The following is a 26,883-nucleotide window of genomic DNA, read 5'->3' as shown; positions in this document are numbered from 1 at the left end:
TGGCTAATTTTACTCATTTTTTTTCCTCTGATTTTTCCATTTAATAGCACCACTGTAGAAATTGTGGGGAAATTTTCTGTAATGCCTGTTCTGACAACGAACTGCCTTTGCCTTCTTCACCGAAGCCAGTACGGGTTTGTGATTCCTGTCACGCATTGCTAATTCAAAGATGCTCATCTAACTTGCCATAATATTCCAGAACTAATGTATGAAAAGTACGTACAATGAATGATGAATGTTACATATGAACGTGTGTACAATGTATTCAGACAGCCCTTAAGCAGCTTTCAGACAGCATCTGTACCAGTTTTACTTTCACATATTCAACTCACAGGAACTCGTAATGTATGAGACTTCCTTTGCCATTTTTATTCAAATAACAGGGCATGCTTTAAAGTAACCTTAGCCTAATTCCTGACTGTAGTTATCATGTAACTCTTTTCTTAATGCCATGGAGAGGCCAGAGAGCATAGCCTACATGTTTGCCTTATTTTGTAAACTGAAGTCGCTCAGTCGTGTCCGACGCTTTGCAACCCTCAGACACAACTGAGCGACTTCACTTTACATTAAATAAGGCAAACATGTAGGCTATGCTCTCTAGCCTCTCCATGGCATTAAGAAAAGAGTTACATGATAACTACAGTCAGGAATTAGGCTAAGGTTACTTTAAAGCATGCCCTGTTATTTTTGAATAAAAATGGCAAAGGAAATCTCAAATTATACATTAAGAATTCCTGTGAGTTGAATATGTGAAAGTAAAACTGGTACAGATGCTGTCTGAGTAGTTATTATGTAACTCTTTTCTTAGTGCCATGGAGAGGCCAGAGAGCATAGCCTACATGTTTGCCTTATTTTGCAAAGGCCTTCTGAAAAATAGTTTCAGATTCTTCTTCTCCAGATTGTCAAATTGATATTTGATGGTGCCTGTAATTTTTTCTTAATGCACTTTAAAGACTCACAGTTCCGAGAACGACTGGAAATGCACATTTTAGTATTACTATTTCAACAGGTTTTTCATTACCTTGGTAAAGTGTCAACTGTATTTATCTGCTTCCCCTCCTCTGCCCATTTTGCATTAGAAAATGCCTTCCTTCTCTATAGTCAATGTGGTATTTTGCTGAACTTTCAGATATAGTGGTTCAAAGAGGTATTACTTTGTCTCCAAATATTTTGAAAAGTTATATCCATTTCTTAGGGGGGACTCACACCTTTAAAAGTCAAAACATAGGAACTGCTCTGGCAGTCTAGTCAAGACTCCACACTTGCACTGCAAGGGGGCACAGGATGGATCCCTGGATTAAGATCCTGCATACCACATGGGCATGGCCAAAAAAATGTCAAAACATAAATTTTCCTAGAAAAAAATGTAATAGCCAGGATTATAGGCTCCTGATTTTCCCTTAGCATTTAAGGAGAAATCTAAAATACAGTTAAACTTTGCCTTTGATTATGACAGGTTTGAGTAAAAAAAGTTCTGTATTACCTTTCCAGCCCAGTAACTTTTAGGAAGCATTACACTGTGGCAGTCTACTACAGTAGAGTAAAATACCATTTATTAGCACCTCCAAGCCAGGACCTAGAGCCCTGCCATTACATATATACTTGAACTATTTCAAGCATAAAGTCAGTAAACACTAATCCCTGTTAATAGTTTATAGCATACCAAGAATTTAATTAATCTTTAAAACTACCCTTGTATAATTAACCGTTTCAACAGCATCACCACTTGGGGTTCTACTTTTTTAAGTCTTAAGTCATGCACTTTTGAGTTTGTACCTTTTAAACATGCCATTATTGGTATCCACATTACTCCTAAGAGCACTACTAAATAAAGCATGGCTACTCCCTCCCCACTAAGATAGCACTGCTTATTCTACAGGATCGTTATCCTGAGTACATACTTCTGTTGAGGTTTAAAATTAATTTTCTAAGTTGCCCAAGTATGAAACCACTGTTTTACTTTCAGATTTCTTTTCCATAATCCAGTTTTTAGTCTTCAATCAGAATGGACATACAGATTTATAGGTGGTCTTTAATGCTCTGATAGGAGTATTTGAAACATGAATTATATTCTTTGAACTGTTTTGTACTGATGGGATGGGTTAACATTTTTATGACGAGAATAAGCAAAAATGAAAATTTTCAAGTGCTGTTTTTTATTATTGTGCTTAAACTTTAAAATGTGATTCTCTTTAAATACCAACCCTGGTTTCATTCAACAAATAAACCATGATTTTTAGTCCCAATTTAAATTCTTCACCACTCATGTTATTGCCATTGATTTGGGTCTTTTGCAGGCAGGCTTTTTCTAAGAAAATACTGAAACTTGCTCCATTTTGTTTTGACTTGTATCTAAAAACCATAATCTAATTTTGGATTTCATGTAATAGAACTGTGTATTTTGTGCACTTTGTGTACTGTTACACCCTCATCTAGTAGTAACCTAATGCTATCATGGTGCCAAGGAATTGTGATTGTTAATTCTCATATTCACACTTCTCTAAAATGTGAATTTTATATGACAAATAAAACACCTGAAAAATTAAGCCTGTTTTAGAAAAGTGGTGTGAGCCTAGTAATTAAGGGAGTGAGTACAGGCAGTAAGATGAATCATTGCTCCAGTTGATAGGTTCCACTTATGCTACCAAGCTGCCTTCTTTAACAGCAGCAGAAATTATTCCTTTGTCACTTTGTCTAATATTCAATTAGATATAGTACCTTCTACCAATTTGGTTTCTAATCATTAACTGACAACAAAGCATTCTAGGACAGACGCCATACTCATCTCCCATACTGATATTTATTACATTAATAACATTTCTAGCAAAAACAAGTAACAAGTTCAATAACTGAATTCACATTGACAGGTTTCATTTTGATCCATTAGCCAATTTGGAAGAAAAGCCATATTGATCAAAGGGATTAAAAATAAAGCACCTTTTTTCCTTGCTACATAAAATTATTAAATACAATGGCTCTAAAACTCGAAACAAATTAGATGCAGAATCCAATCTCAACACTCTCAAGACACAGAATTGTGTCTTACATTTTTAAAAAGTAGTTATCTATACAGTTATTTTAAAAGCCATATGCTTTAACTATTTGGCTGGAAACGGAATACACCTGTGAGAATTATACTCCACGGTAAATACCTTTGTACTTGTAGTGAATCTCTTGTCACCGAGAACCTTAACCTAATCTAAGACATTTTGAGAACTTACAACTATCACTTTTGGGAAACATTTTTTTGGTACTTCAGTCAAGTGCTGAGGGGATTTCTTCTAAAGTCTAGAGCTAGAATCTAAACTTCCAACACTTCCATCTGCAGGTAACACAATTATGAATATACATTAAGTCCAGATACCTCCTGGATTTTTAACATTTCAGAGCTATGCCAGATAAATGTCTGAAAATATAGAATTAGCCAATTTATACTCCTGAAGTTACCTAAACTCATCTTTAGGTTTTATATTTACAGTGTTGTCCAGGAGAAATTAAAGAGTAACACTAATTATTCTCCAAGCTCTATTCCAGATGTCTGCTTATTAAGACTTGTAGTTTATGCAGAGGTGAACCATTGTCCTCTTAAGATTAAACTACTTCGTGTAGAGCTAATAGTAAAATACATCAACCCAAATCTTATGAAAGCAGCACATCCTCAGGAGTAACTATATAAAAAGTATCAACATCAGTGGTTTGAATATAAAAATTTATTTTTTTAAGTCAAAGTATGCAACAAATAAAACCTACAGAAAACAGATTTTCCCATCACAATCTGTTGCTTTACCAAATAATATTTTGAAAACACATTCCTTCAGTCATTATAAAGTTCTTAAAATACAAAAGAAAGTAATTCTGTAAGAAAGTCTAGTAGACCAGATGCTGTTGTCAGGACTTTTGTATGTGTGGTTATGCTTTTAGTACATCCCACGCCATCCACCTCCACTCATGCCACCTTGCCCATAATAACCGCCACTGCCTCCACCACCACGGCCTTAGGAAAAAAGACATTAAGAACCGTTTAGTAGAGGATACAAATGCATAAGTTATTAAAAAATATAAACAATACTGTAAATCAACTATACTTCAATTAAAAAAAAGGAACAATATATGAACTTTAAACTGCACCGCATATGGGGACTCAAACTGAACCAGAGTAAAAGACACTCACCGTAACCACCCAAGCCATCAGGAGTACCATATCCTCCACTGTAATTGTTCCCCATTCCCATTCTTCCAACAGATCCATAGCCTCCCTGATTATCTTAAAAAAAAAAAAAAAAAGTTTGAGATTGACTTGCTAAGTGTCTAACTCGGCTTAATATTTAAAAAGCTTTACATACCCATTCCATCTCTGCCGTAGCCTCCCATTCCAGAACCTCCCATTCCAGAGCCGCCTCCAGGAGTTGAATTCAAGAAAAGTTCGATGTATCGATGTTCTTTTGAGTAACAGGTGAAAAAAGAATGTTGAATAAAATTTATAAATAAGTGCAGAAAGATTGACTAACATTAATGTGAAAAAGAATGCTTGCAAATTCCTAGTGGAGTGACGATACAACTAAAATCTAAGGTTCGTTTAAACTGTTCAAGCTTGGACTAGTTACAAGTGTTTTACGCTTCAGTTTCCTTATCTATAAAAGGGCTGACTCATTATTTTAGAACCTGCTGGTATACATCTTAAAAATAATTCCAGAACTTCCCTGATGGTTCAGTGGTTAAGAATCTGCCTGCCAATGCAGGGGACACAGTTTCAATCCCTGGTTTGGGAAGATTCCACATGCTGCAGAACTAAGCCCATGTGCCACAGCTACTAAGCCTTGCACTCAAGAGCTACAACTACTGAGGCCCAAGCACCCGCGCGCCTGTGCTCTGCAACAAGAGAAGCCACCATAAGAAGCCCACACACTGCAACTAGAGAGTAGCCCCTGCTTGCCACAGCTAAGAGCCCTGGCACAGCAACAAAGACCCAGTGTGCCCATTAAAAAAAAAAAATTTCCCTTGATATATATGTATTCCAGGCCCATTCATAGAACTGAATTAGCACCTTGAGGGTAGCATACAGGGCAACTTATTTTTATTAAGTATCAAGTGATTGATGTGTGCTCAAATTTGGGAATCACTAGTGGAGATTAATGGCTTAAAAACAAATTTGATGACATGGAGAAATAACTCACCCAAGTTATCAATGTTTCCAAATGGCATAAAAACTTAAGTGCAACAAACATTTTCCCTGTTTAGTAACTTAAGCTCTAATAATCGGTGAAGTATAAAGAGCCTGAGTTAAACTCTTCAATAGAGAGCCCCATCAGAAAGCCAAGTCTGAGCTTATTAGCAGCCACATGGTTTCAGGTCCCAGACCACTAAGCTCCTAGAACCTCTTACATTTGAGGAATCACAAATGAGAGGGTTATACTACTTACGCATGTTATTTTTATCTTTAGACATGGCAGCTACTGCATCTTCATGTGTCACAAACTCTACATCTGCTTCTCCTGTTGCTCTGCCATCAGCTCCAATATCAATATGTACTCGGATTGGATTTAGTGGTGAGAAGAACTAAAGAAAACACTTATTTTACTTTTTAGATTACTGAAAGACAATTACCATGCACATTGGTTTTAAGTCTATTAAAACAAATGCAAAGTGATCTTTAAAAATAACCCAGGTGATATTAAAAAGTATTTTAAGCTAGAGAAGAGTTTACACTCTAAGGAAAGAAGTCTCATTTTCCTGACTACACTCAGAAAAGCAAGCTTCCTCGGCCCACTCCCAAGAAAGGTATTTCAAAATTGTTTGAATTAAGTGACCTGAGAGACTGACATGCAGAGAAATTGGGTATTATGAATCAGAACAGAGTCTGATAAACCTACCAACTGTATATGCATAGGTCCCAAAATATATCATTTAATTCTAACTGCAAGTTAATCAGATTTAAGTCACCCCCCAAAGCACCTGAAAATTAGTCCAGTTGGCTCCCAGTAAGATCAATGGCAAAATTTTTCTTTAAGGGCTAGATAATAAATACCCTCAGCTTTGTAGGCCATTGGGGTCTCAACAAATAATGAGTGATTGACTTGGCCCCAAGGGCTGAAATTTGCTTATTTTCTAACCAATTTGTAATGAAGCAGTTTCAAATCAGTAATAGCAGCCATCTACTACCATTATTTTTAGTTCCTCATTTTTAATCACAGTCTGGGAAAGCCAAACCAAACCACTAGAACTGACTTGTTACATAGAATACTCAAATTAGACACTATGATTATATATAAAACCACTTACTAAAATTACTCACATTAGCAATATCATTTTCAGTTGCACGAAAAGGCAGTCCTCTCATATGTACAAAATGACCACCATGAAAACCCGAACTTGCATCACCAGCTCCACCATAACCATGTCCTCCCATACCTAAAAAATAAAATTTCCAAAGATTATTTCTTTCCTATACACACCTTTCCCTGTTTACACACTTTTCACCGGCATCCCAAGTAATCCTAACACTTAAGTTTTTCTAAATATCATATGGAAATTTTTCTGTAAGTATGTATCTATATAAAGCCCTATGTAGGAATACACTGAAATATGCCTGAGTTGATTTTTGTATACAAGTCACCTATACTAAGTGCATGTAAAGCAAATACTAAAATTCACCTAAAAATCACCATCTTTAATATTTACCTCTTCCATCTCTCATTCTGTCATCAAAGCCATCATTTCCATAGCCATAATTATTATAGCCACCATAGTCATCAAAACCTCCATAACCTGTGTAATTTAAGGAGAAATACATGAATAAGCTTTCAAGAGATAAACTTTTATTATCTAGTTTATAAAAATGTATCTTCTGACAAGCACTATGGTTAACTTATATTGTTACAAGTTTGCAACCCCTCCAACCAAGTTTGCAACACCCATTTTAGTGTATATTAAAAAAGCAGTTAACACTTGTATGAAAAGCACACATTTAGACATAAAAATTTTTATCCTGATGCCAAACAGAAAAGGTCAAAACATGGCAATCTCTTAAAAATTTTTGTGTAGGTAAACTAGGTGCCAATACACGCATCAATCAAGTCCCATAGCTGCCCATGGGAATCCACATTTGTATGAACAGATTTATTAAACCTAGTAGGTACTGAAATTACTGCCATTTCTGTATTTCTTGACAAAGTGTCAGGAACATTAAGAAAATGACAACAGAACCTTTGTTCATTAGATACACATACCACCATCATATCCATCACCTCCTCGTCGCATTCTGTCATACATACTTCCACGCCCAGCTCCATAATAACCCCCTCTTCCTCCTATTGGTCTATCATATGGTCCTGGTCGCTGGCCCAGCAATCTTCTTGGTGGATCATAAAATCCTTTGATTTCACTCCTGCTACTTCTGAAGATCTCAATATACCTATTTGAAAATGGTTTAAGGTACAGGTTTCAGCATAAATGTATTAGAGTAAATAAAATACTGGGCAAAATGCAGTAAGTTTTTCTACATCTAGATATAACCCAATTAAAATTGCCTAAATACACCAAAAGTTAACATTCTTTTATACCTACAAACTTAAATAATTAATATTTAAGTTTTAAAAGACAAATTAAGTCATTTGAAAACAATTCACAAAATACAAGTTCTTTTTGTTTAGTATATAATAGATGTTTAGAGAAAATAGTTGATTATACAAAAACATTTATCAACATCATCCTACAGAAAAATGGAAACAATCTAATTTTAATTTAAGCAAACTATTAGCATTAATTCCCCACCCAAATCTGTAGTTTCCAAGTTAAATTTAGATAATTATCAATTCTTTTAAACTACCCCAGAAAAATGTTACTGTTACCCCCCCATTAAAGCAATAGTGACCCACAACCCCCAAAAATAAAAATTTAACACCATCCCAAACTCTCCATCCCCACCTGTGCCCTATTCTTTCCTTGTGTTTCCCCAGAGCATTTTCTGCTATCTCCTTTGAAGCAAACTGCACGAAGGCCTCCCCTGTGCTTCTCCCCTGGTAGTCCATCGTCAATGTTATCCCATTTGGCACGATTTCCAACCCTTTAACCCAAGGACAAATAACCCCATCAAGGGGAACAGTGTTAAAGGCTGAAACATTCCCATCTGAATCAAATATTTAAAACAAGTCTAAACAAAACAAAACAAAAAAAAAGCTTAGTTTCCCCATCACCCCATAATACAAAGGAAGATCTTTTCAAATATTACTGGATCATATAATTTGTTTTTTTGCGACCAATGTCGTTTAAAATTACATACACACTCACAAAAGGCCACCTAATATTACATGGAAAAAAATAAAATTTAACTATGCTCCATATGCTAATTCATGATTCATTTCATCATACATAATTATTTTCAATTATGTTCATTGCACATTAGTTAGGTTTTACATATTTACACATTCTGTATTGAATATTAACTGGAGCACATTTCATAACTTAATACATTAACCCAGATACACTCAAATCAAAAAGTCCCCCAAACAAATGGGTTTTACAAATTAAAAACTGAGTAATAGAAATATAAAATTAAAATACTACTAAACTTTGACTAATACTAGAGGTACCTTGAAAGAACTGAACTATTTCCTCTTTGCTGCAACCAAATGGCAGTCCACGAAGTCGTACTGTCCCATCACTAGCGTCATTTGGACCATTATGTTTCATAACCCAATCCATCTCAATACCGTTTGATTTAAATGCTATAAAAAATAAACAAGCACACAAAGCAGTCAATCAAAATACACTCTTGCCAGAGGTACTGAAGAACCAACTCTCAGTGGTGCACAACAGCAAATGTAACATATGGTTATACAGTGGTACAATACCTTTCTCTTACAGGGCAGACAAGACTGGGTAAAGGCAGTGAAACCTAACCCATCCCCCAATCCTGAATTTCTAAGTATTAAAATGTTGTAATTTTAAGAAAACTTCATAATTCTACCATCAGTCTTCAAACTCTACTTTTTTGACCCTGTCCATCTTAATGTCAACTCTAATCTTTTCATGTCTCAAATGTTCCTTAACATTTTCCAAGTTTTATTATTCACGTGAAAGTTACACAAATTCTTCAAAAAAACACAAAACCTCCGAAGTTGTATATAGTACCACCATCCATTCACAGTAACAGCCTAAGTCAGAAGTACAATGAATACTCCTATTGATGTTGGAAAAATGGTACTAAAGTCTAACCTTAACAGATGCACTGTAATTCTGAACATACCAAATTGTTTTCGAAGGGGGAAAAAAGTCCTGTTAACTATAAAACTGATTTAAACACTCCCCAAAAGCAAGTTTTAAAATTACTGACTTAATTAGGCCGAGTTTTAAAACTAAAATAAAAGGGCACCCAAAAACAGCTTTTTAAAGCCATCTGTTTGGCAATTATTGAAGATAGTGTATTAAAAACCACTTCACTCACTACTTTTGAGTTTTTTGTGTTTTTTTTTTAATTAATGCAATCACATTCAAAAAGTTAGGGTACAAGCAGCCCTCCTTCCCCCCTCAAAAGAACTCATCCACCAAATTCCCATCCTGAGACAATCACCCTTTCTTTTTACAATTCCCAAACATTTTCAAGAGGTTAATGCAGAAGTCCTTCAGCTGCAGAAACTTACCAGATCTTATAAATTTCTCTATGCAGCTGTAGGAATCCTACTCACCTGAATATTTCAAACCTTTCCCTCACCACCTCCTCCCCTGTAAACAAAACAATTTGTTCACTTGATTCCTTTAAGCTTGAGGATATTTCATATAAGCAGTATTCATTAATACTTAATTTCACACGATCTAATTATTAACCCAACTGTTTGGGGTAGCATCTGCAAAGAGGAAAAATTTCCCCCTAGAACCCATGCATTTAAAATAAGCTAATGCAGAAATTATCCAAATGTGGCTATTCAGCAAATTCCTCTGTATATGAATAACCTTTGTACTTGTTTGCTTTGCACATGTGTGCTTAGTCCCACTCTGCCTTTTTTCGCTATCTTAAGTGCCAGTCTAGACACAGATGTTCAAGATTTTATCTGACATTACAACTAACTCTTATGCACAAAAGTAACTGGGAAGAACTTTTAAGACAAAGGAAACTCTTGGCTTGAATCCCTAGTCTGTCACTCACTGCTACTTAATTTATTAATAAGCAAACTACTTAACCTCTGCATTCAACTGTAAAATGTAGCAGTCATACTTATACTTCACTGGACTCAGAAGAATCCATGCTTAGTCTGCAACACAGTAATCATTTAATGGTGGCAACTGTTACTGGATTCTAAGGGGCCTTGTAAAACTAATGAGATAAGCTACAAACAAAATAACTAAACCTTAAAGGATTGGAACCTATCCTGAATCCTGAAAGGAAATAAGGACTGTTACAAGTTTTTTTCAAAGTCAACAGAGGCTTAAATTTTCAAGCACCTTTAGGAATTGTCTAAAGCAGAGAGAGGGGGAAAAAAAGGAGGGTCTCTGGAAAGGTTTACTTGGATACATAAACAGCTAGACAATTTAATCAGCTAGTCCCCCTGAAAGTAGGCTTTGGGAAAAGGAGACATTTTGGAGATCTTGATAATTTTCTTAAGGGGAAAACAAAAACAAAAAAGAACGCAGCAACCCAAGACATAACCGTTTTCTATAAAGGGGAATTTAGCAACAGAAGTGGAAAAAATGCAAAGGATCTAACCCCCATTTGTTAACCTCCCAATGAAAAACTTAAGACCTTTGCAAAGTCAATCTAATTTGTTGTGAAAAGATCTTAGAAGTGGTGGCTTTATATCATTTAGAACATTTTTCCCCCCAGTGTAAAGGTACTGTTTCATGAACAAATTCCTTCCCTCCCAAAGAGGGAAACTGACTTATCTTTACTATAAATATTATTAGCACTTTGCAAGAAACACTAGCAAGGAAACTAGTTTTGATGTTTGGATCAGCCTGTACCAATGAGATCTATATAAAACAAATAGTCTATTAAAAAAAAAAAAACCAAACTGTTAATACAATTTAAATTGGGCTAAGTTAAACAGATTCGGAAGACGAACTATTTTATAAGCCAACTCTCCATCCCACGTGTATGAAGAGTACCCAATAAAGCCTCACTATTATCTCCTCAAAAGTTTTGAACCTAGAATTCTATTTAGAAAACAAAACCAAGATGGATTCTTAACTCATTAAAATAGAGTATTTGTTCTTATACATTAATAAAGCTGTCGCAGAAACTACCTAAATAAGCATTTACTACTTATTCAGGATAATCCATCTCAACCTTTCTTTGCAACAAGGTCTAATGGCTAATGTCCAGGGGCTAATTTTTTTTAAAGAATTCCTAGTGTTAGAATACCAGCTGCTGGAATACTAGGATAATCTTGGTCAGTTCTATATGAGATTTAAAATATAATTTCCTAAACATTATGCTACATGAAGGATGCCAGTCACAAGACCACATATTGTATGATTTTAAGTGGGTGAAACTTATGGTATATGAACTGCATCCCAAAGCTGTTAAGAAAAGGCAACCAACAAAGGCAAGAGACAAAATTCCTTTGTAACACAGAGGCATATACCATCTTCATAAATATAATACACAAAATAAGGATTTGATGCATTAGTAACTTTCTAAACGGTAGCCCAACTGCTGCTAAATAATGACAAGGAACCTCAAAATTTGGTCAAGAAATGATAAAATACTTAACACGGAAATTTTTCATCATTCCGCTTTCATTGTGCTTGCTCCTTAATTTTAAAAACAAATAAGAGACACCACTACTACCTAAAGTGAAGCCTCTAAAATGATTGGGTTCTTTTCTAGAACAATGTTACCAGCCACTGCAGTTCAGTCACTTGTTTACCAAAATAAGAACACCATAAGAACAGTTATTAAAAATATTAAGGCAATTAGGTGGATTTCCAAATTACCATGCAGATGAAAAAGAGGGCAAGAAAAAAAGTTTCTAGGGTAATTCAATCAGGGAAGCTGTTACATCACATACTATTGATAATTTATAGGAAACTGGGCTGTCTTTTCAAAGTCCACGAGAAGCACAGAAAATCTTCAGCAATACGAACTGTATTTTTTCAAAAGCTGTAAAAATAGCCATGCCTACACCTTTTGTACGGCTTCAATGAAAATTACAGACACAATTCTCCAATGTTCTAAGGACTAAAACCATCGCAACATCACATGACTGAACTTGCTGTTTGTCTTTCTGTTGAGCAGGCTTATTTTCTTGGTCAAAATGTTACTACAATGCTACACACCAAATAGAAAACAGGCTTAGCTACCGAAACAAAATAAACCCTGTGTTTTTAAGTGTTTTGTTTCCATGGCCTTACAATCTTTGCACAAAATACAATCCTTGGAGACTTAATTCCTATACACAGTTTTGCCATCACTGGTGGTGTTCTAACAACTGTTTCCCCCAAATAAAGCTCCTATTTAATTCTAACCCAGTATTTGCCAAACTACACAAAACCATTACCCCATCCCACCCCCGCTCAAAGGTTCAGAATGCCTATTTTCATAGTTCATCTATTTGAAATAAGCCCATTTCAAATTCCTGTTTGATAAATCACTCGCTTTTCTGCTTACAAAACAATTACCCACAGTCTTTCAATAAGTTTAAGATAAGCATGGGAAGGCGGGGAGGGGGGGAACCCTTTGGAAAATGAGTACGTACTCTTTTCGAAGTTCCAAATGTGGAATATAAGGGCCGGCTAAGCGTCCTTTATTCCGCCCCGGAGACTTTTCGTTTATCTAGCTGCTCTAGAGACCGGAGAGCTAGGGAGAGTACGCCACTTCCTAGCCTGGCAGCCAAGCTTGGCTTAAAAACCTTCGCCACCGGGCGGCGGAATTACAAAGGAGGCCGTCTGCCTCCTTTGTCCTGGATTTAGGAGTTGAGCGCCTTCGTCGCCATTGGCTTTCCTCCCCCAGCTCCAGCCTCTCTCATCTTGGGAATCTGCGTCAGAAGTCGCTCGCAGTCCCGCCGGCCCAGGTAGCCCAGCAGAGACTGCGGAGGAAGGGAGGCCTCGGTGGAAGGCCAGGCCCATCCGGCGCCATTTCCATCGGGAGCGCGCCCGACGGCCCAGATCCTCCCCACACCCAAGTGCCCAGCCTTTCCCTGCTCGCTTCCTTCCCACCCTCATCCCTTCCGCGAAGCTTTAACCACCCACCGGCCTCCTAAATCAGTTTTCTGAAGCTGAGGTGCAAAAAGCAGAAAGAGGAGAAGGGCGGGAAGCCGAGGGCGCCGCGCTGCCGTACCCAAAATGGCGGAGGCCAAACCAGCAGGGAATGGAGGGGAAATGCTGGATGACCCCCACTTCGGGGCTCGGCTTCATCCACTGAATTCCACCTGAGTTAATCCTCCTTCCGACAGGCCGCCTTCCTGGAAGTGGGAGATCGCCTGGGAGGCGCAGCCTGGCTGCCTCCAAGTGGCGACCTCTACACTTCCCCCACTCCGCCGCCCCACCCCCTCCCAGTGGCTCTTCCGTCCTTCTCCCGACTCCGCTCTCGAAACTACCAGCCCAACCTACCCCCTTTTACTTCAGATACCCTGTCGGGCGACAGTAGCGCCGACTCCGGTGCTCGCGGGGTCTGGCTGTGAGGAAGTAGAAGTCGCCCGCCTCGGGTAGAGCTCCCACAACGGTTCTTCCAACCGTCTCCAGCGGTGGCAACCGCTAAGGGAGCTGCGCAGCAGAGCTACTGGCTTGGGGGGATGGGAGAGAGCGAGCGAGGAGAAGTGGGTGGAGCGAGAGCTAGGGAGTCCGGCCGGACCCGCTCTCGCGAGACAAAAGAGTTGTTCTCGCGAGACAGGAGAGTCGGTCTCTCCTTGGGGCCGGCGGCAAGAAGTGCGCTTGCGCGTTGGTCGGATAAATAGTTGGGTGAGAGGCGGATAGAAGACGGGGTTAGTCAACTTAGAGAAAGAGGTCGCAAACTCCACCTTTCCTGCTTACTATATACCCATCAAGTTCTCGGAGCAAACCCTTCTGCTCTCTCGAGGAGGATGTGAAGTGGCAGTAATAGGCCTATCCGTGCGTATTGTAGGAACCCGTGGTGCCCGGGTGTGGAAAAGTTCTCTGATGCTCTACCGCATCACGAACAAGTTCCTGATGCGGCAGAGCATTAGAGAACAAGTTCTGTAGAGGCTCCGCCCTTACCCAGCGTCACCTGGGTGGAAGGGGCCTCACGTGGTTCGGCTGCCAAAAGTGGGGAGGGCTTTTCTTGTCCACCATGTTTGCGTTATGCAGTAAAAAGAGTAGGGCTTCTCCGCTGGAAAAATACGAAAGTGACCACCCAGGCCCTGATTTGCGCTGGGCCTCTTCCCCTGGCCTTGGCGCTGACGGCGCAGCCACCCTAAAGTGTGCCTCTTTAGGGGCGGGGTGTGTTAGTTCCTGAAGTTTCCCTGCAAATCTCTCCTCGCTTCCTCTTCTCCTTTGCATTTTCTCTTGGTTTTATTCTCTCCCACTTTGTAATTTCAGTTACCCATATACCGCTTGCGTCGCCCGACTTTGAGTTGTTTTCCAAATAGTGCTTTGCATTCTTCAAAAATGCCTGTACAAGTGACAGCTAATAATTTTTGGTTGTGCTGGGTCTCATACCACTAAGGTTCCTAGTGACAGCTTTTTTGGGGGAAGAAATAAAGCCGAATTTCTGTAAGAAGAGTGGAGGGCAGTTCTAGTACCGAGATCAGCGCAAGTTAAAGACCAAACGAAAGAACGAGATCAGTGAAAGTTAACTTGCAAACAAGGAACGTATATCAAATGCGGGGGAGAGACGGAAATGAGTGTGAGTAAAGCAGATGTTCCTGTAGGTTGGAAATGTGGACAAAACTAGGTTTTAGGCTTTAAATATTCAGTCAGAGACTTTGTACAGACACTGGGAAGCCCGTCGAGGGTGGGGTGATCGGGCGCAAAGAGTATTAGCAGTAGACAAGCTAGAATAATTTTTCCTCCCTGAGTATGCAGTCTGTAGTGTGGAGAAAGAAGGCCAGTTACCGTCATACAATGGAAACTTCCATTTCGTGGCTCCAATACATCCGCAAACCTGCTTAAGACAAGTGGAGGGAAGTAAGAATTGGCTGGGTCATAATGTCCTACTGCCTTTTGTGAGACTCCCTCAAAATAACCCTCAGAGAAATGGAGAAGGGAAAATGTAGTCTTCATTACAAGAGAGAGAAAAGCAAAACGGATAGTGTAATAACGATAGCTCACGATTATTGAGAGCTTGCTTGAGCTAGGTGCTGTGCTCAATTCACTGACTCTTTATAACCCTAAAAATAATATCCCCATTTTACAGATGATACGCCTAAGTTCTAAAGAAATTTAAAAAAAGATACCCAAGATCACACGCCTAGTGACAGAAGCTAGGATTGAAACCCAAATGGTTTTACCCCAGGGACTAGGGTCTTAAAAGCACTATGGACCTACCTGGGGATGTATTAAGGGAACAAAATAGATTTAGGCAAATTGAGGTTAGTTCCCCTAAATAACTCTGCAGTTACCATCATCTCTGGAGACCTTCAGTTAACCGTTTATTGGCTGGAGACTTGAACTGGCCTGAAACTTGGTATCACTGGGGGTGGGGGAGGTTTCTTTTCTCTTTTGTCCTAATGATTGCTGTATTAGTAAAGACTCCAAGGTCCTACTTCAGATGGAATTCTTCTCTGGATTCAAATTACATCATTATCCTTTCTGACTTTCAACCTGATTTGGTAAATGGAATTCTGTAATCCCTTTTACCCCTTGCCTGAATTCAATTTGTTTACCGCCTGACTGAGTTTGGCATTTTCTCCACATATTTTTTATGGCTATGGGTCAAAATCCTAAAATCGTTCTAATGACTTTTCATCACCAAACTGCAGTGTTTTTTGGGGGTTTTTTTTTGGCTACAATTTGTTTGTATTGGGCACTCTCCTGTTTGCCAACGTGAATGCTTAGGAAGGACTTGAAATTAGCAGATACATTCCTTTGTGCCTTTTTATATTACAGCAAGTAGGATGTTTTGAGTTTTTTAAAAAATACATTATATAGGGATAAACAATTTTTATTTGGCTTCCTATTTTGTGCATACTCAGTTGCTCAGTCGTGTCCAACTCTTTGGGATTCCATGGACTGTAGCCTGCCAGGCTTCTCTGTCCATGGAATTTTCCAGGCAAGAAGACTGGAGTGGATTGCCATTTCCTACTCCAGAGGATTTTCCTGACCCAGAGATTGAACCTGAGTTCTTACATCTCCTGTGTTGGCAGGTGGATTCTTTAAAACTCAATGCTTTTCGCAAAAGAAAAAGTGTCTATCAACTATTCCCATCTGCAAGTTGAGTCCTTTAAGGCTTGGTGAAATTGGCTCACCACTGCTTCAGTGGTCCCTACAGAATTGTTTCCAGAGCAGTTTCTGTGGAATTGTTTCCATAGAGATGGTTAGACCTAAGAACTCCCAGCTGCATTGGGGTGTGTTTGTTTTTTGTTTTTTTCCTCTTTGTCTTCCTTTCCATCATTTCAGTGCTTTCCTATTATCAGAGGGACCCTGGAGAGGATCTTGTTAGAGGCCAAAATGAGAGAAAAGATGAAAAAGGAGAAGGAAATAGAAGTACCCACAACTCCCAGAGGAAAACAAGACACAGACATGTGATCATGACTACACCACCAGGAAGAGAACAGGAAAATTCCATGCAGAGCTTGAAAAAAGAAAGAAATTGAAGAGATTGCACTCTTCTGGGGGAGGGAAGACACATTAACTAAAAATTGTCTAAAATAGTTGTTCACATACCCCTACCGTGTTGTGAAATAACATAAAAACAGGATTATAATCTTTGTCTATAGGAAAAGCAAATAAACTAAAAACAACAAACCCACAAGTTTCTAGGAGTGTTTCTAAATGCTTTCTGAGCACTAAATCTGTCGTACTAAGGTTTTGTGAAATGCTTCTTCTTTGATTTATATCATATTAATATATCTACTGTCTTTAGAAAGCAGTGATCTTCTCCATAATAATTCAAAATTATTTCTCAAGACAAAGCTTAATTACACAGTTGACATTCTTGATATTTTGTTTGTTTGTTTCTTCAAATCACGTTAGTGTTTATTCTGGGATGAGGGAAACCAAGAGGTCTCACCCAATTTGGGTAATCATACACTAAGTAAACAAATTGGGAAAAGGCGTCTAGCACACTGTCTCTACTTTTTGAAAATGATTAAAAATGTTGAATATTATTTCTGTTCCAGTGGATTGCTGGGAAGAACAGGGAAAACAGCCACAAAAGATAGCTACTTAAGGAATTTAAATCAAATTGTTATACAGAGTCGGAAACAACTGAAGTGACTTAGCAGCAGCAACAGCAGCAGCATACTGCTTTTACTATTCCATAAGCACATTGATAACTTAGAGAACATAGTACAGATATCAGACCATTCCCTCCCTTTCCCCACACATGATTTTAAACTTCTGAGTAGTAGTTAAAAGTACATGTTTTCATTATATACATATCAATACATAGGCCTCTTAGTGTACAAATAACTGGTTATATTGGGGGTGAAGGCACTTTAACTAATTTTCACCACAGTCTAGCAAAGTTATTCGGAGAAGGCAATGGCACCCCACCCCAGTACTTTTGCCTAGAAAATCCCATGGACGGAGGAGCCTGGTAGGCTGCAGTCCATGGGGTCCCTAGAGTCGGACACGACTGAGGGACTTCACTCACTTTTCACTTTCATGCATTGGAGGAGGAAGTGGCAACCCACTCCAGTGTTCTTGCCTGGAGAATCCCAGGGACAGGGGAGCCTGGTGGGCTGCTGTCTATGGGGTCGCACAGAGTTGGACACAACCGAAGCAACTTAGCAGCAGCAGCAAAGTTATTATTTGTTGAACCAATAAATAGAAGAATCAGAAGATATAGTAATGCTCCAAACTTTACAAAGAAATTCAATGACAGAATTGTCTTCATGACCAGGGAGTCAGATAGGCCTAGGTTCTAACCCTAAGATTTCACACTTACCTACAGCTGTTTGATTCTGAGGCAATTAACTTTCCTGAAACTCAGTTTTTGTTGCTGTTTGTTTGTGGCCACATCAAGATATGACCTGCGGGATTGCAGTTTCTTGACCAGGGATTGAACCTATCCATGAGAAGGAAATGGCAACCCACTCCAGTATTCTTGCCTAGAGAATCCCATGAAGAGAGGAGCCTGGTGGGCTACCGTTCATGGAGTCACAAAGAGTCAGACACAATGCACCCCACATTGGGAGTTTTGAGTCTTAATCACTGGGCTGCCAAAGAAGTCCCCTAAATCTTAGTTTCTTAGTGTCTAAAATGAGTTGTTATATAGAGATTAGTAGTTGAGATAATTCCACTTCTGTCCTGTTTCTTGTCTGTTATGTCATTAATGTGGTCCTTCCTGTAAAACTTACTTCAATAGTGAATTTAGTAGAAAGATTTTGGAAAGTACAATGTCCTAAGCACTGTGTTGCGTGGGAGGGAGGGGCAAAAATTATTCCAGGGCAATCTGTAAAATCAGATGAGTACCAAGAATCATCTGTAGACAGACTGAGTGATATTTCACATGTAAATGGGCTTCCCTGGTGGCTCAGCTGGTAAAGAATCCACCTGCAGTGTGGGAGACCTGGGTTCAATTCCTGGGTTGGGAAGATCCCCTGGAGAAGGGAAAGGCTACCCACTCCACTATTCTGGCCTAGAGAGGTCCATGGACTGTATAGTTCATGGTGTCACAAAGAGTCGGACATGACTGAGTGACTTTCACTCACTCACATGTAAATACTGCTGTTTTCCAACACAGGCAGATGTGATTGCTATTAATAAAGTAGAAATTGATTTGAGGGCATTAGTAAAATCTAGCATTTCAGCATATGTTTCAGTCTACAGAAAATGGCCGACTCTGCTCCTAATGCAGGGGGTCCAGGTTCAATCCCTGGTCAGGGTACTAGATCCTACATGCTGCAATGAGAGTTCACATGCTGTAACTAAAGATCCTGCATGCTGCAACTAAAAAGGAAAAAGGCCCTGCACGCCCAACTAAGCACAACCTAATTAATTTAAAGCAGATAGTATGGAGAGTTCCTGTGTATCCCTTGCTGAGTTGCCTCTATTATTAACATCTTGCATTTACTATGATGTGTTTGTTACAACTAATGAACCTAGCTTGGTTCATTATTATTAACTACACACTTTATATGGGATTTCTTTTTTTTTTTTTTTTAAAAACAATATCTCCAGGAGTTTGCTCAGATATATGGGATTTCTTTGGAAGGAATGATGCTGAAGCTGAAACTCCAGTACTTTGGCCACCTCATGCGAAGAGTTGACTCATTGGAAAAGACTCTGATGCTGGGAGGGATTGGGAGCAGGAGGAGAAGGGGATGACAGAGGATGAGATGGCTGGATGGCATCACTGACTCAATGGACCTGAGTCTGAGTGAACTCCGGGAGTTGGTGATGGACAGGGAGGCCTGGCATGCTGCGATTCATGCGGTCGCAAAGAGTCAGACACGACTGAATGACTGAACTGAACTGAACTGAACACACTTTATATGGGGTTCACTAGTTTTTCCCTAACATCCTTCTGTTCCAGGATCCCATCCTGGATACTACATTAATTAGTCATCATTCTCCTTAGCATTCTCTGTTCCTTTGAGGAATACTCTTCAATTGGGATATCTCTCATGTTTTTGCCATGATTAAATAGGAGTAATGGGTTCTCAGGAGGAAGACCACCGAAGTAAAGTGCCATTTTCATCACATCATATCCAAGGTAGATGCTGTCAACCTGGCTTATCACTGATGGTGTTACCCTTAATCAAACCTGCCTGAGGCAGTACTTGCCAGATTTCTCCACTGTGAAGTTACTTTTTATCCTCTTATGCTCTACTCTTTGGAAAAGACTCTGATGCTGGGAGGGATTGGGGGCAGGAGGAGAAGGGGACAACAGAGGACGAGATGGCTGGATGGCATCACTGACTCAATGGACGTGAGTTTGAGTGAACTCCAGGAGTTGGTGATGGACAGGGAGGCCTGGCGCTGCCATTCATTGGGTCGCAAAGAGTCGGACACGACTGAGCGACTGAACTGGACTGAACTGATGCTCTACTCTTTTGGAAAAAAGTCACTGAGTACAGCTTACACTCAAGGGGTATTTAAGCTCCATCTCCTGGAAGGGAGAGTAGCTAGATAAATTATTTGAAATTATTCTAGGGACTTCCCTGGTGGCCCAGTGGTTAAAAATCCGCCTTGCAGTACAGGGGACATGGGTTCAATCCCTGGTCAGGGAACTAAGATCCCAAATGCCACAGGGCGACTAAGTCTGCGAGCTGCAACCACTGAATGTGCTGAATGTGCAGGCTTAACAGTCCACGCTCCAAGATGAGAGGCTGGCGTCATGAGAGGCCCACACACTGCAATGAAGAAGAGCCCCTACTTGTCACAACTAGACAAAGCCCAAGACCAGCAACAAAGACCCATTGTAGCCAAAAATAAATAAGAACTTAAGTTAAAAATAATTCTATGAGCTTTTCCTTTCATTCATTCTTTCATCTTTATATATATGTCAGTATAGACCCACAGATACTAATTTTATACTTTTGGTTATAATCTACATAACTTATTTTGTTGTTCAAATTGTTCTTTCTTAGGCCACTGGGAGCACTTTCAGGTTGGCTTCTGTATCCCTTTGACATACCCCTAGTCTATTTATTTATTTGCTGACTTGTGGGATCCTAGTTCTTTGACCTGGGATCAAACCCATTCTCCCTGCAGTGAAAGTACAGTGTCCCAACCCCCACTGGACTGCCAGGGAAGCCCCCTTATTCTTTTTATTTTTTTGAGACTGTCTTACTTTCTTCTATTAGAAGATGCTGAAGGCTTATCTGGTATTTTCTTTACCTTTGCCCTAGAAGTGACCATTTCTCCAGGGAACCCAGTTCCTTTTATTATTGGGGAATGTTATTTAATTTCCACATTCCTCAAATTTCCATTTCCTCTTGTTATTGTAATCTTATTCCATTGTGATTGAAAGACACACTTTGTATGATTCCAAGCCTTTATATTTATTGAGACTTGTTTTATGGCCTAACATATGATCTATTCTGGAAAATGCTCCATGTGCACTTGAAAAGGACATGCTGTTTAGTGCTATTGGACTCCTAGATCTAGAAAACAAATTAGAGGTGATTACCAGTGGGTAAAGGAAGTGGGGAGGGCCAATAATTTGGTTGATAAATGGTAGGTCATGACGATAAGAACTGTAAGCTTCAACAGAAAAGTGAAGTTTCCGAAACTATGTTTGAACATAAATGTAGTTGAGGAAATCAGAATTAGTCTAAAAATATTTTTAACAAAGGCAGTGTTGCAGAGCTTCTATTAAGTCCAGGAAACATGAGTAAAACTAAACACAAAGTAGTTGAGTGCCATGAAACTAATTTAAAAATAGAATTTCCTCCAAATTTTTATTTAAAACATTTTATAATTTGACTTCCTTTCTATAGTTATTTTCTTTTTTTCCAACAAGTAAGGTGTGTAGTATTCATGTACACTTTGAATGCCAGTCAGTGTTCCGTTACAAAGTATTTACATTTTTAAAGAACTAAGTTGGCATTTATTAGTGAGTAGCATTGTTTTGCGGAGAAGGCAATGGCACCCCACTCCAGTACTCTTGCCTGGAAAATCCCATGGATGGAGGAGACTGGTAGGCTGCAGTCCATGGGATCGTGAAGAGTCAGACACGACTGAGCGACTTCACTTTCACTTTTCACTTTCATGCATTGGAGAAGGAAATGGCAACCCACTCCAGTGTTCTTGCCTGGAGAATCCCAGGGACGGGGGAGCCTGGTGGGCTGCTGTCTATGGGGTCGCACAGAGTTGGACATGACTGAAGTGACTTAGCAGCAGCAGTAGCATTGTTTTGAGGCAGCAGTCATAAGCAAAAGCCAAGTGGGTTTTTTTATATTAACAGCTACAGAATACAGAAGTCAACTTTATGTTGTCTGTAGCACAGGAGACTGTAAACAAGCTAAGACTATTATAGAGGGACAAATAAACATCAATGTTCCCAGGCACACCCATGGGCAGGTTTAATGACAAAACTATTTGAACAAGGGAGGTTTATGATTTCCCTACATTCACATGATAAATGGAACCAAGAATGGAACTTAGAATTCAGAAAGATGTCTACTGTGTCCTCAGAAACTAACTTGATGGAACTGCAGGGAATATAGTGAGACAGGGGATTGTCAAATGGGATTTTTTTTTCTGTATTGCTAAGTCACTTCAGTCTTGTCCGACTCTGTGCGACCCCACAGACGGCAGCCCACCAGGCTCCCCCATCCCTGGGATTCTCCAGGCAAGAACACTGGAGTGGGTTGCCATTTCCTTCTCCAATGCATGAACGTGAAAAGTGAAAGTGAAGTCGCTCAGTCATGTCTGACTCTTAGCGACCGCATGGACTGCAGCCCACCAGGCTCCTCCGTCCATGGGATTTTCCAGGCAAGAGTACTGGAGTGGGGTGCCACTGTTGTTTATTAAAAGGTTCTATTCATACACTAAATTGATGATTAAAAACTAAAAAAGTTTTAAAACATATGTGAATAGTTTAGAAATCATATGAATTTAGATTTATGAGGTACCCTCTGGGAGTAATTGACTTCTATTTAAACAGCTTATTTGCTTGCCATTATTAAGGGGCATATAAAGCCATACTAGGGATCCTAATGGAATGTAAGTGAAATTAGAGAAGGATAAATTAAATTCTTTGGATCATTTGAAAAACACCCTGCTGGATAGTGCACAGAGCTCTGCCTGAAAGCTGCAGCTCAGGACCAGCCATTGGATTGACCAGGATGCCAAAATTTGTGCAAGCTCATTTACTGGGTAAAGAAAGGCAAGTTGCTTAAACTTTACCTGCCTCAAATTTTCTCTCAGCAATTCAGGAGGAAGTTAAGCCTGCCCTTTTCTTTTCTTCTTTTGGAAAGATATACCCATCTTCTTGGGGCTTCCCACATGGCACTAGTGGTAAAGAACCTGCCTGCCAATGCAGAAGACATGAGAGACTCAGGTTTGATCCCGAGTGGGAAATATCCCTTGGAGGAGGGCATGGCAATCCATTCCAGTATCCTTGCCTGGAGAAGCAGAGCCTGGTGGGCTACAGTCCATGGGATTGCAGAGTTGGGCATGACTGAAGCAGCTTAGCAGTCATATACTCATGTTCTTGGATTAAAAGAAGATCTTCAAAATGGTTTTACAACTCAAGGTAGTCCACAGATCCAACACAATTCCCATCAAATAAGTCTGCATTTTTCTTATAGAAATGAAACCGAAATTAATTTTAAGGAGAGAGAGAGAAAAAAGAGAGACATCTTCAAAAACAAACTAGATTAGACTCTCAGAGTAGAGGCATATGGCTCATTCATGAGACTCTCTCCTCTCCCTGGTACCTAGCTTTGGAGTTGGCCTGCCACATAGTAGCTGTTGAACTGAATTTTGAATTTCTTTCTTTTTTTTTTAACATTTAAAAAATTTTATATTGGAGCATAGTTGATTAACAATGTTGTGTTAGTTTCAAGTGTATGGCAAAGTGATTCAGTTATACATAGACATATATTTATTCTTTTTCAGATTGTTTTCCCATTTAGGTTATTACAGAATACTTTTATCTATTTATTTATTTATGGCTGAGCTGAGTCTTCCTTGCTGTACAAGGGCTTTCTCTAGTTACGGAGAGTGGGGGCTACTCTCTAGCTGCAGTGTGATGGCTTCTCGTTGCGGTGGCTTCTCTTGTGGAGCCCAGGCTCTAGAGTGTGCAGGCTTCAGTAGCGGCAGTGTGTGTTGACTCAGTAGTTGTAGCCCATGAGCTTATTAGTTGCATCTTGGCGTGTGGGATCTTCCCAGACCAGGGATCAAATCGGCATCCTCTGCTTTGCAAGGCAGATTCCTAACCACTGGCCCACCAGGAAAGCCTGTATTATGGAATATTGAGCAGTGTTCTCTGTGCTGTACAGTAGGTCCTTGTAGGTTATCTATTTAAAAAAAATTTTTTTTAAGTTTAATTGGAGGATAACTGCTTTACAATCTTGTGTTGGTTTCTGCTATACAACCATATTAATCAGCTATAAGTCTACATATATCTGCTCCTTCATGAACATTGACTCCAGCAGATCTCGATAGCCTCATCTCTGCAATCTCCTTTCCTCTTGCATATCTATTTCTATATCAAATTGCTTGGCCTGGGATTAATCTATGCACTCTACCCAAGATGCCTTTCCCACCTTACGGAACCGCTGGATATTTGTGTGTGTGTGTGTGTGTATTTTTGGACTCACTCAAATGTCATCTCTGGATGACAGCTCTGGGAGCTCATTTCTGGAGCTCCCTCTGACTGTCTCCTGGGAAGAGTTATTGCTCTCTCCTTGTGTTCCTAAGCATTTTATATATATCTTTTCCTTTTGTATTTTATATTTTATAATTTCTACATTGGTCTCCTCACTGGCTAGAATTCCTTGCTAAAAATTATGATTAAAAACTGTATCTTAAATATTAATACTATTATTTCTAGGAGGTCAAAAAGTGCAGACTTACCCAAGTTTCTTGAAAGGGCTCCAAAGGCACAAACTTGTAGCTATAAAATAAATTAGTTCTTGGAATGTCATGTGCAGCATTGTGACCATAGTTAATAATAATGTACTGAATATTTGAAAGTTGCTAAGAGACTAGATCTTCAAACTTCCACCACATGGAGAAAAAAAAAAAAAAACCCTTTTTTTGTAACTATGTTTGGTGATAGATTAACTAGACTTTTTGTGGTAGGTCATTTCCTAATATATACGAATATTGGATCATTATATTGTAAACCTGAAAGTAATATATCAGTTATACCTTAAAAAAAGGCAGAAAAAAGTAGGCAATTTGGCAAGAAAGTTAAGCAAAACCCTTGTATAATAAACAAAAAGAAAAGAAAAAGAAAACAACTCTGTAGATCTGGGAGCTGCCTAGCCATTGTTTATCTTCATCTCCTTGAGAACAAGAGATAGGTGTTAGGATGGGTTAATTTCTTTTATATTTAAGCAAAACACCCCATAGTTTGCTGAGTTTTAAAAAAATTCTATAACTTTGAGAGAGAGGAATTCTTCCCTACCTATGACAAAATACATGCTTTCTAGTAAAAGCAAAGGAAATACCCAGAATGTGAACAGTTTATCTCCACAGCATGAAGATACAGAAGATTCTTCACACCCCCCACACCATTTTTCTGTATTTTATAGGTTTTCAGTAAAGAGAAAGTATTATTCTTATAATAAAAAGCTTAATTTTAACCTCTATATCATGAGCTCAAAAAGTCTCCAATTGCAGATTTATAAAATAACACAAAATTAAAACATGAGGTTCCTTTGACTATGTTAAGTCCAAAAAAAATTATTGCTGATTTGCATGGTTATGATTCATTTTTTGATTTTCCAAGTTTTTTATGATGGGCATTTTTTATATAGTTAGAAAAAATGCATCATTTTAAAAGGGCACTAGTATTCATTGGTAAACTATCAGCAACATATATGCTCTTTGGAAGTTTTGCATACTTCACTAACAACATAGTTTATGCTAGTTTTGGCTACTCTAAGAATATAACTATGTTAAGTATATGTACACTATGAAAAGAAAATATTCTATTTATCCAGTATTTTAAAGCAAATTCAATCTAGAGGCTTAAAATAAATCAAAGGATTACTTATCTTTAAATGCAGGTGTATTAGAATTGACTTTGTACTTGGAAATGTTAGTTGTTTCTTTGCATCAAGTAAAACATTAACTTTTTGATTTTTTTGCAGCAATAAAAGGGAAAGCAGTCTACAAACAGTTTTGAGAGTTTGCAGAAACAGCTTACAAAGAAAATGAAGCTCCCTATTTTCATAGCAGATGCATTCACAACAAAAGCATTTCGTGGGAATCCGGCTGCTGTTTGCCTCCTAGAAAATGTAAGTAGTATTTTGCTTTGAAGTACAGTGCCTGAAATCCTAGATGCTTGTAGAACCAAGTTTTTCTTAAAAAAAAAAAAAGAAAAGAAAAAAATCAGACCCACTTGTTCGCTTACCTTCCTGGGTTGTGTTCTCTGTCAAATGGTATCAACAATGTTCATGTCTGCAAGTTGATTTTAACCAAATTATATGATAAGACTGCTTATATCTAGATGGATGGGCATGTCTAGAAAATTAAGATTTATGTGAAGAAGAACTAGAGCCAATTAAAAAAAAATACCAAAAACAGGAGTAGGTGGCACTTCCCTGGTGGTTTACTGGTTAAGACTTCCACCGCAGGGGGCACAGATTCTATCCCTAGACCAAAAAAAAAAAAAGAAAGCTCATCCATTGTAGCCACTGGATTTTCATTTAGTTAGCACCAAATGTGGAAGACAATGAAATTAGATGAGTTTTATGTGACTGAATATGGCTGATACTACATTTAGCATAAAAGATTCTAGTTGTGTATTTTTAACCTTACCTATAGTTCAGACAATTAGAAATTCTTTTCTGGACCAAAAAGATGAGACATTTTGCAAGGAATTAAGTAATTTAGTAGGAAGATAGAAAGGAATTAAGCTCTAACATAGTGAGAACTCAGTTTACTGAAAATCTCAATTTAAAAATGGCTCTTTGAGGACTTCCCTGGTGGTCCAGTGATTAAGACTCCAGCTTTCACTGTAGGGGACATGGGTTCAGTCACTAGTTGGGGGAGTTCCACATGCTACATGGTGCAATGAGGCGGGGAAAAAGGCTCTCTGGTTAGATAAGTATTAACAGAATAGTTAAATATTCCTTGACCTTAGCTGCTTTGTGTTGTTACCTGGGTAGTAGGAAACAAGTCAATGTACCCTTCCACTCAGAGCAG

At 38.9% G+C, this 26,883-nt stretch overlaps 3 protein-coding genes across 12 annotated transcripts in view; 2 read left to right on the top strand and 1 right to left on the bottom strand.

The window, feature by feature from the left end:
* The window catches only part of RUFY2 (RUN and FYVE domain containing 2), a 44,957-nt gene extending 42,411 nt beyond the window's left edge, over positions 1-2,546 (top strand). For all 5 annotated transcript variants that reach the window (XM_070781809.1, XM_070781807.1, XM_070781806.1 and 2 more), the window contains one exon: positions 48-2,546. In XM_070781809.1, the coding sequence (XP_070637910.1) occupies positions 48-191 (144 nt within the window). In that variant the 3' untranslated portion in view covers positions 192-2,546. The remainder of the gene's footprint in view (positions 1-47) is intronic.
* Positions 2,547-3,692: 1,146 nt separating this feature from the next.
* HNRNPH3 (heterogeneous nuclear ribonucleoprotein H3) lies at positions 3,693-13,745 on the bottom strand. 6 transcript variants are annotated; one of them, XM_070781812.1, is made up of 11 exons: positions 13,562-13,701; positions 13,271-13,394; positions 8,589-8,723; positions 7,924-8,062; positions 7,227-7,411; positions 6,679-6,765; positions 6,293-6,408; positions 5,421-5,556; positions 4,344-4,439; positions 4,172-4,264; positions 3,693-3,994 (listed from the first exon to the last, which is right to left on the bottom strand). In XM_070781812.1, exons 3-11 carry the CDS (start codon positions 8,698-8,700, stop codon positions 3,918-3,920), a joined length of 1,041 nt encoding a protein of 346 aa, XP_070637913.1. In that variant the 5' UTR covers positions 8,701-8,723; positions 13,271-13,394; positions 13,562-13,701; the 3' UTR covers positions 3,693-3,917. The 6 variants fall into 6 exon arrangements, with proteins under 6 accessions (XP_070637913.1, XP_019809347.2, XP_019809348.2 ...); XM_019953788.2 differs by having other exon boundaries at positions 13,543-13,682; XM_019953789.2 differs by lacking the exon at positions 13,271-13,394 and having other exon boundaries at positions 13,562-13,745.
* A 102-nt stretch (positions 13,746-13,847) lies between these two features.
* PBLD (phenazine biosynthesis like protein domain containing) overlaps positions 13,848-26,883 on the top strand; it is a 35,076-nt gene continuing 22,040 nt past the window's right edge. Inside the window, exons 1-2 of the mRNA XM_019953798.2 lie at positions 13,848-14,040; positions 25,827-25,973. Coding sequence (XP_019809357.2) covers positions 25,890-25,973 — 84 coding nt within the window. The 5' untranslated portion in view covers positions 13,848-14,040; positions 25,827-25,889. The remainder of the gene's footprint in view (positions 14,041-25,826; positions 25,974-26,883) is intronic.

The sequence above is a fragment of the Bos indicus genome, chromosome 28 (assembly GCF_029378745.1).
Source record: "Bos indicus isolate NIAB-ARS_2022 breed Sahiwal x Tharparkar chromosome 28, NIAB-ARS_B.indTharparkar_mat_pri_1.0, whole genome shotgun sequence".
In the NCBI taxonomy this organism is placed as follows: domain Eukaryota; kingdom Metazoa; phylum Chordata; class Mammalia; order Artiodactyla; family Bovidae; genus Bos; species Bos indicus.
Note: the sequence above shows the minus strand (reverse complement) of the source record. Positions and strands in the feature narration are given on the sequence as shown.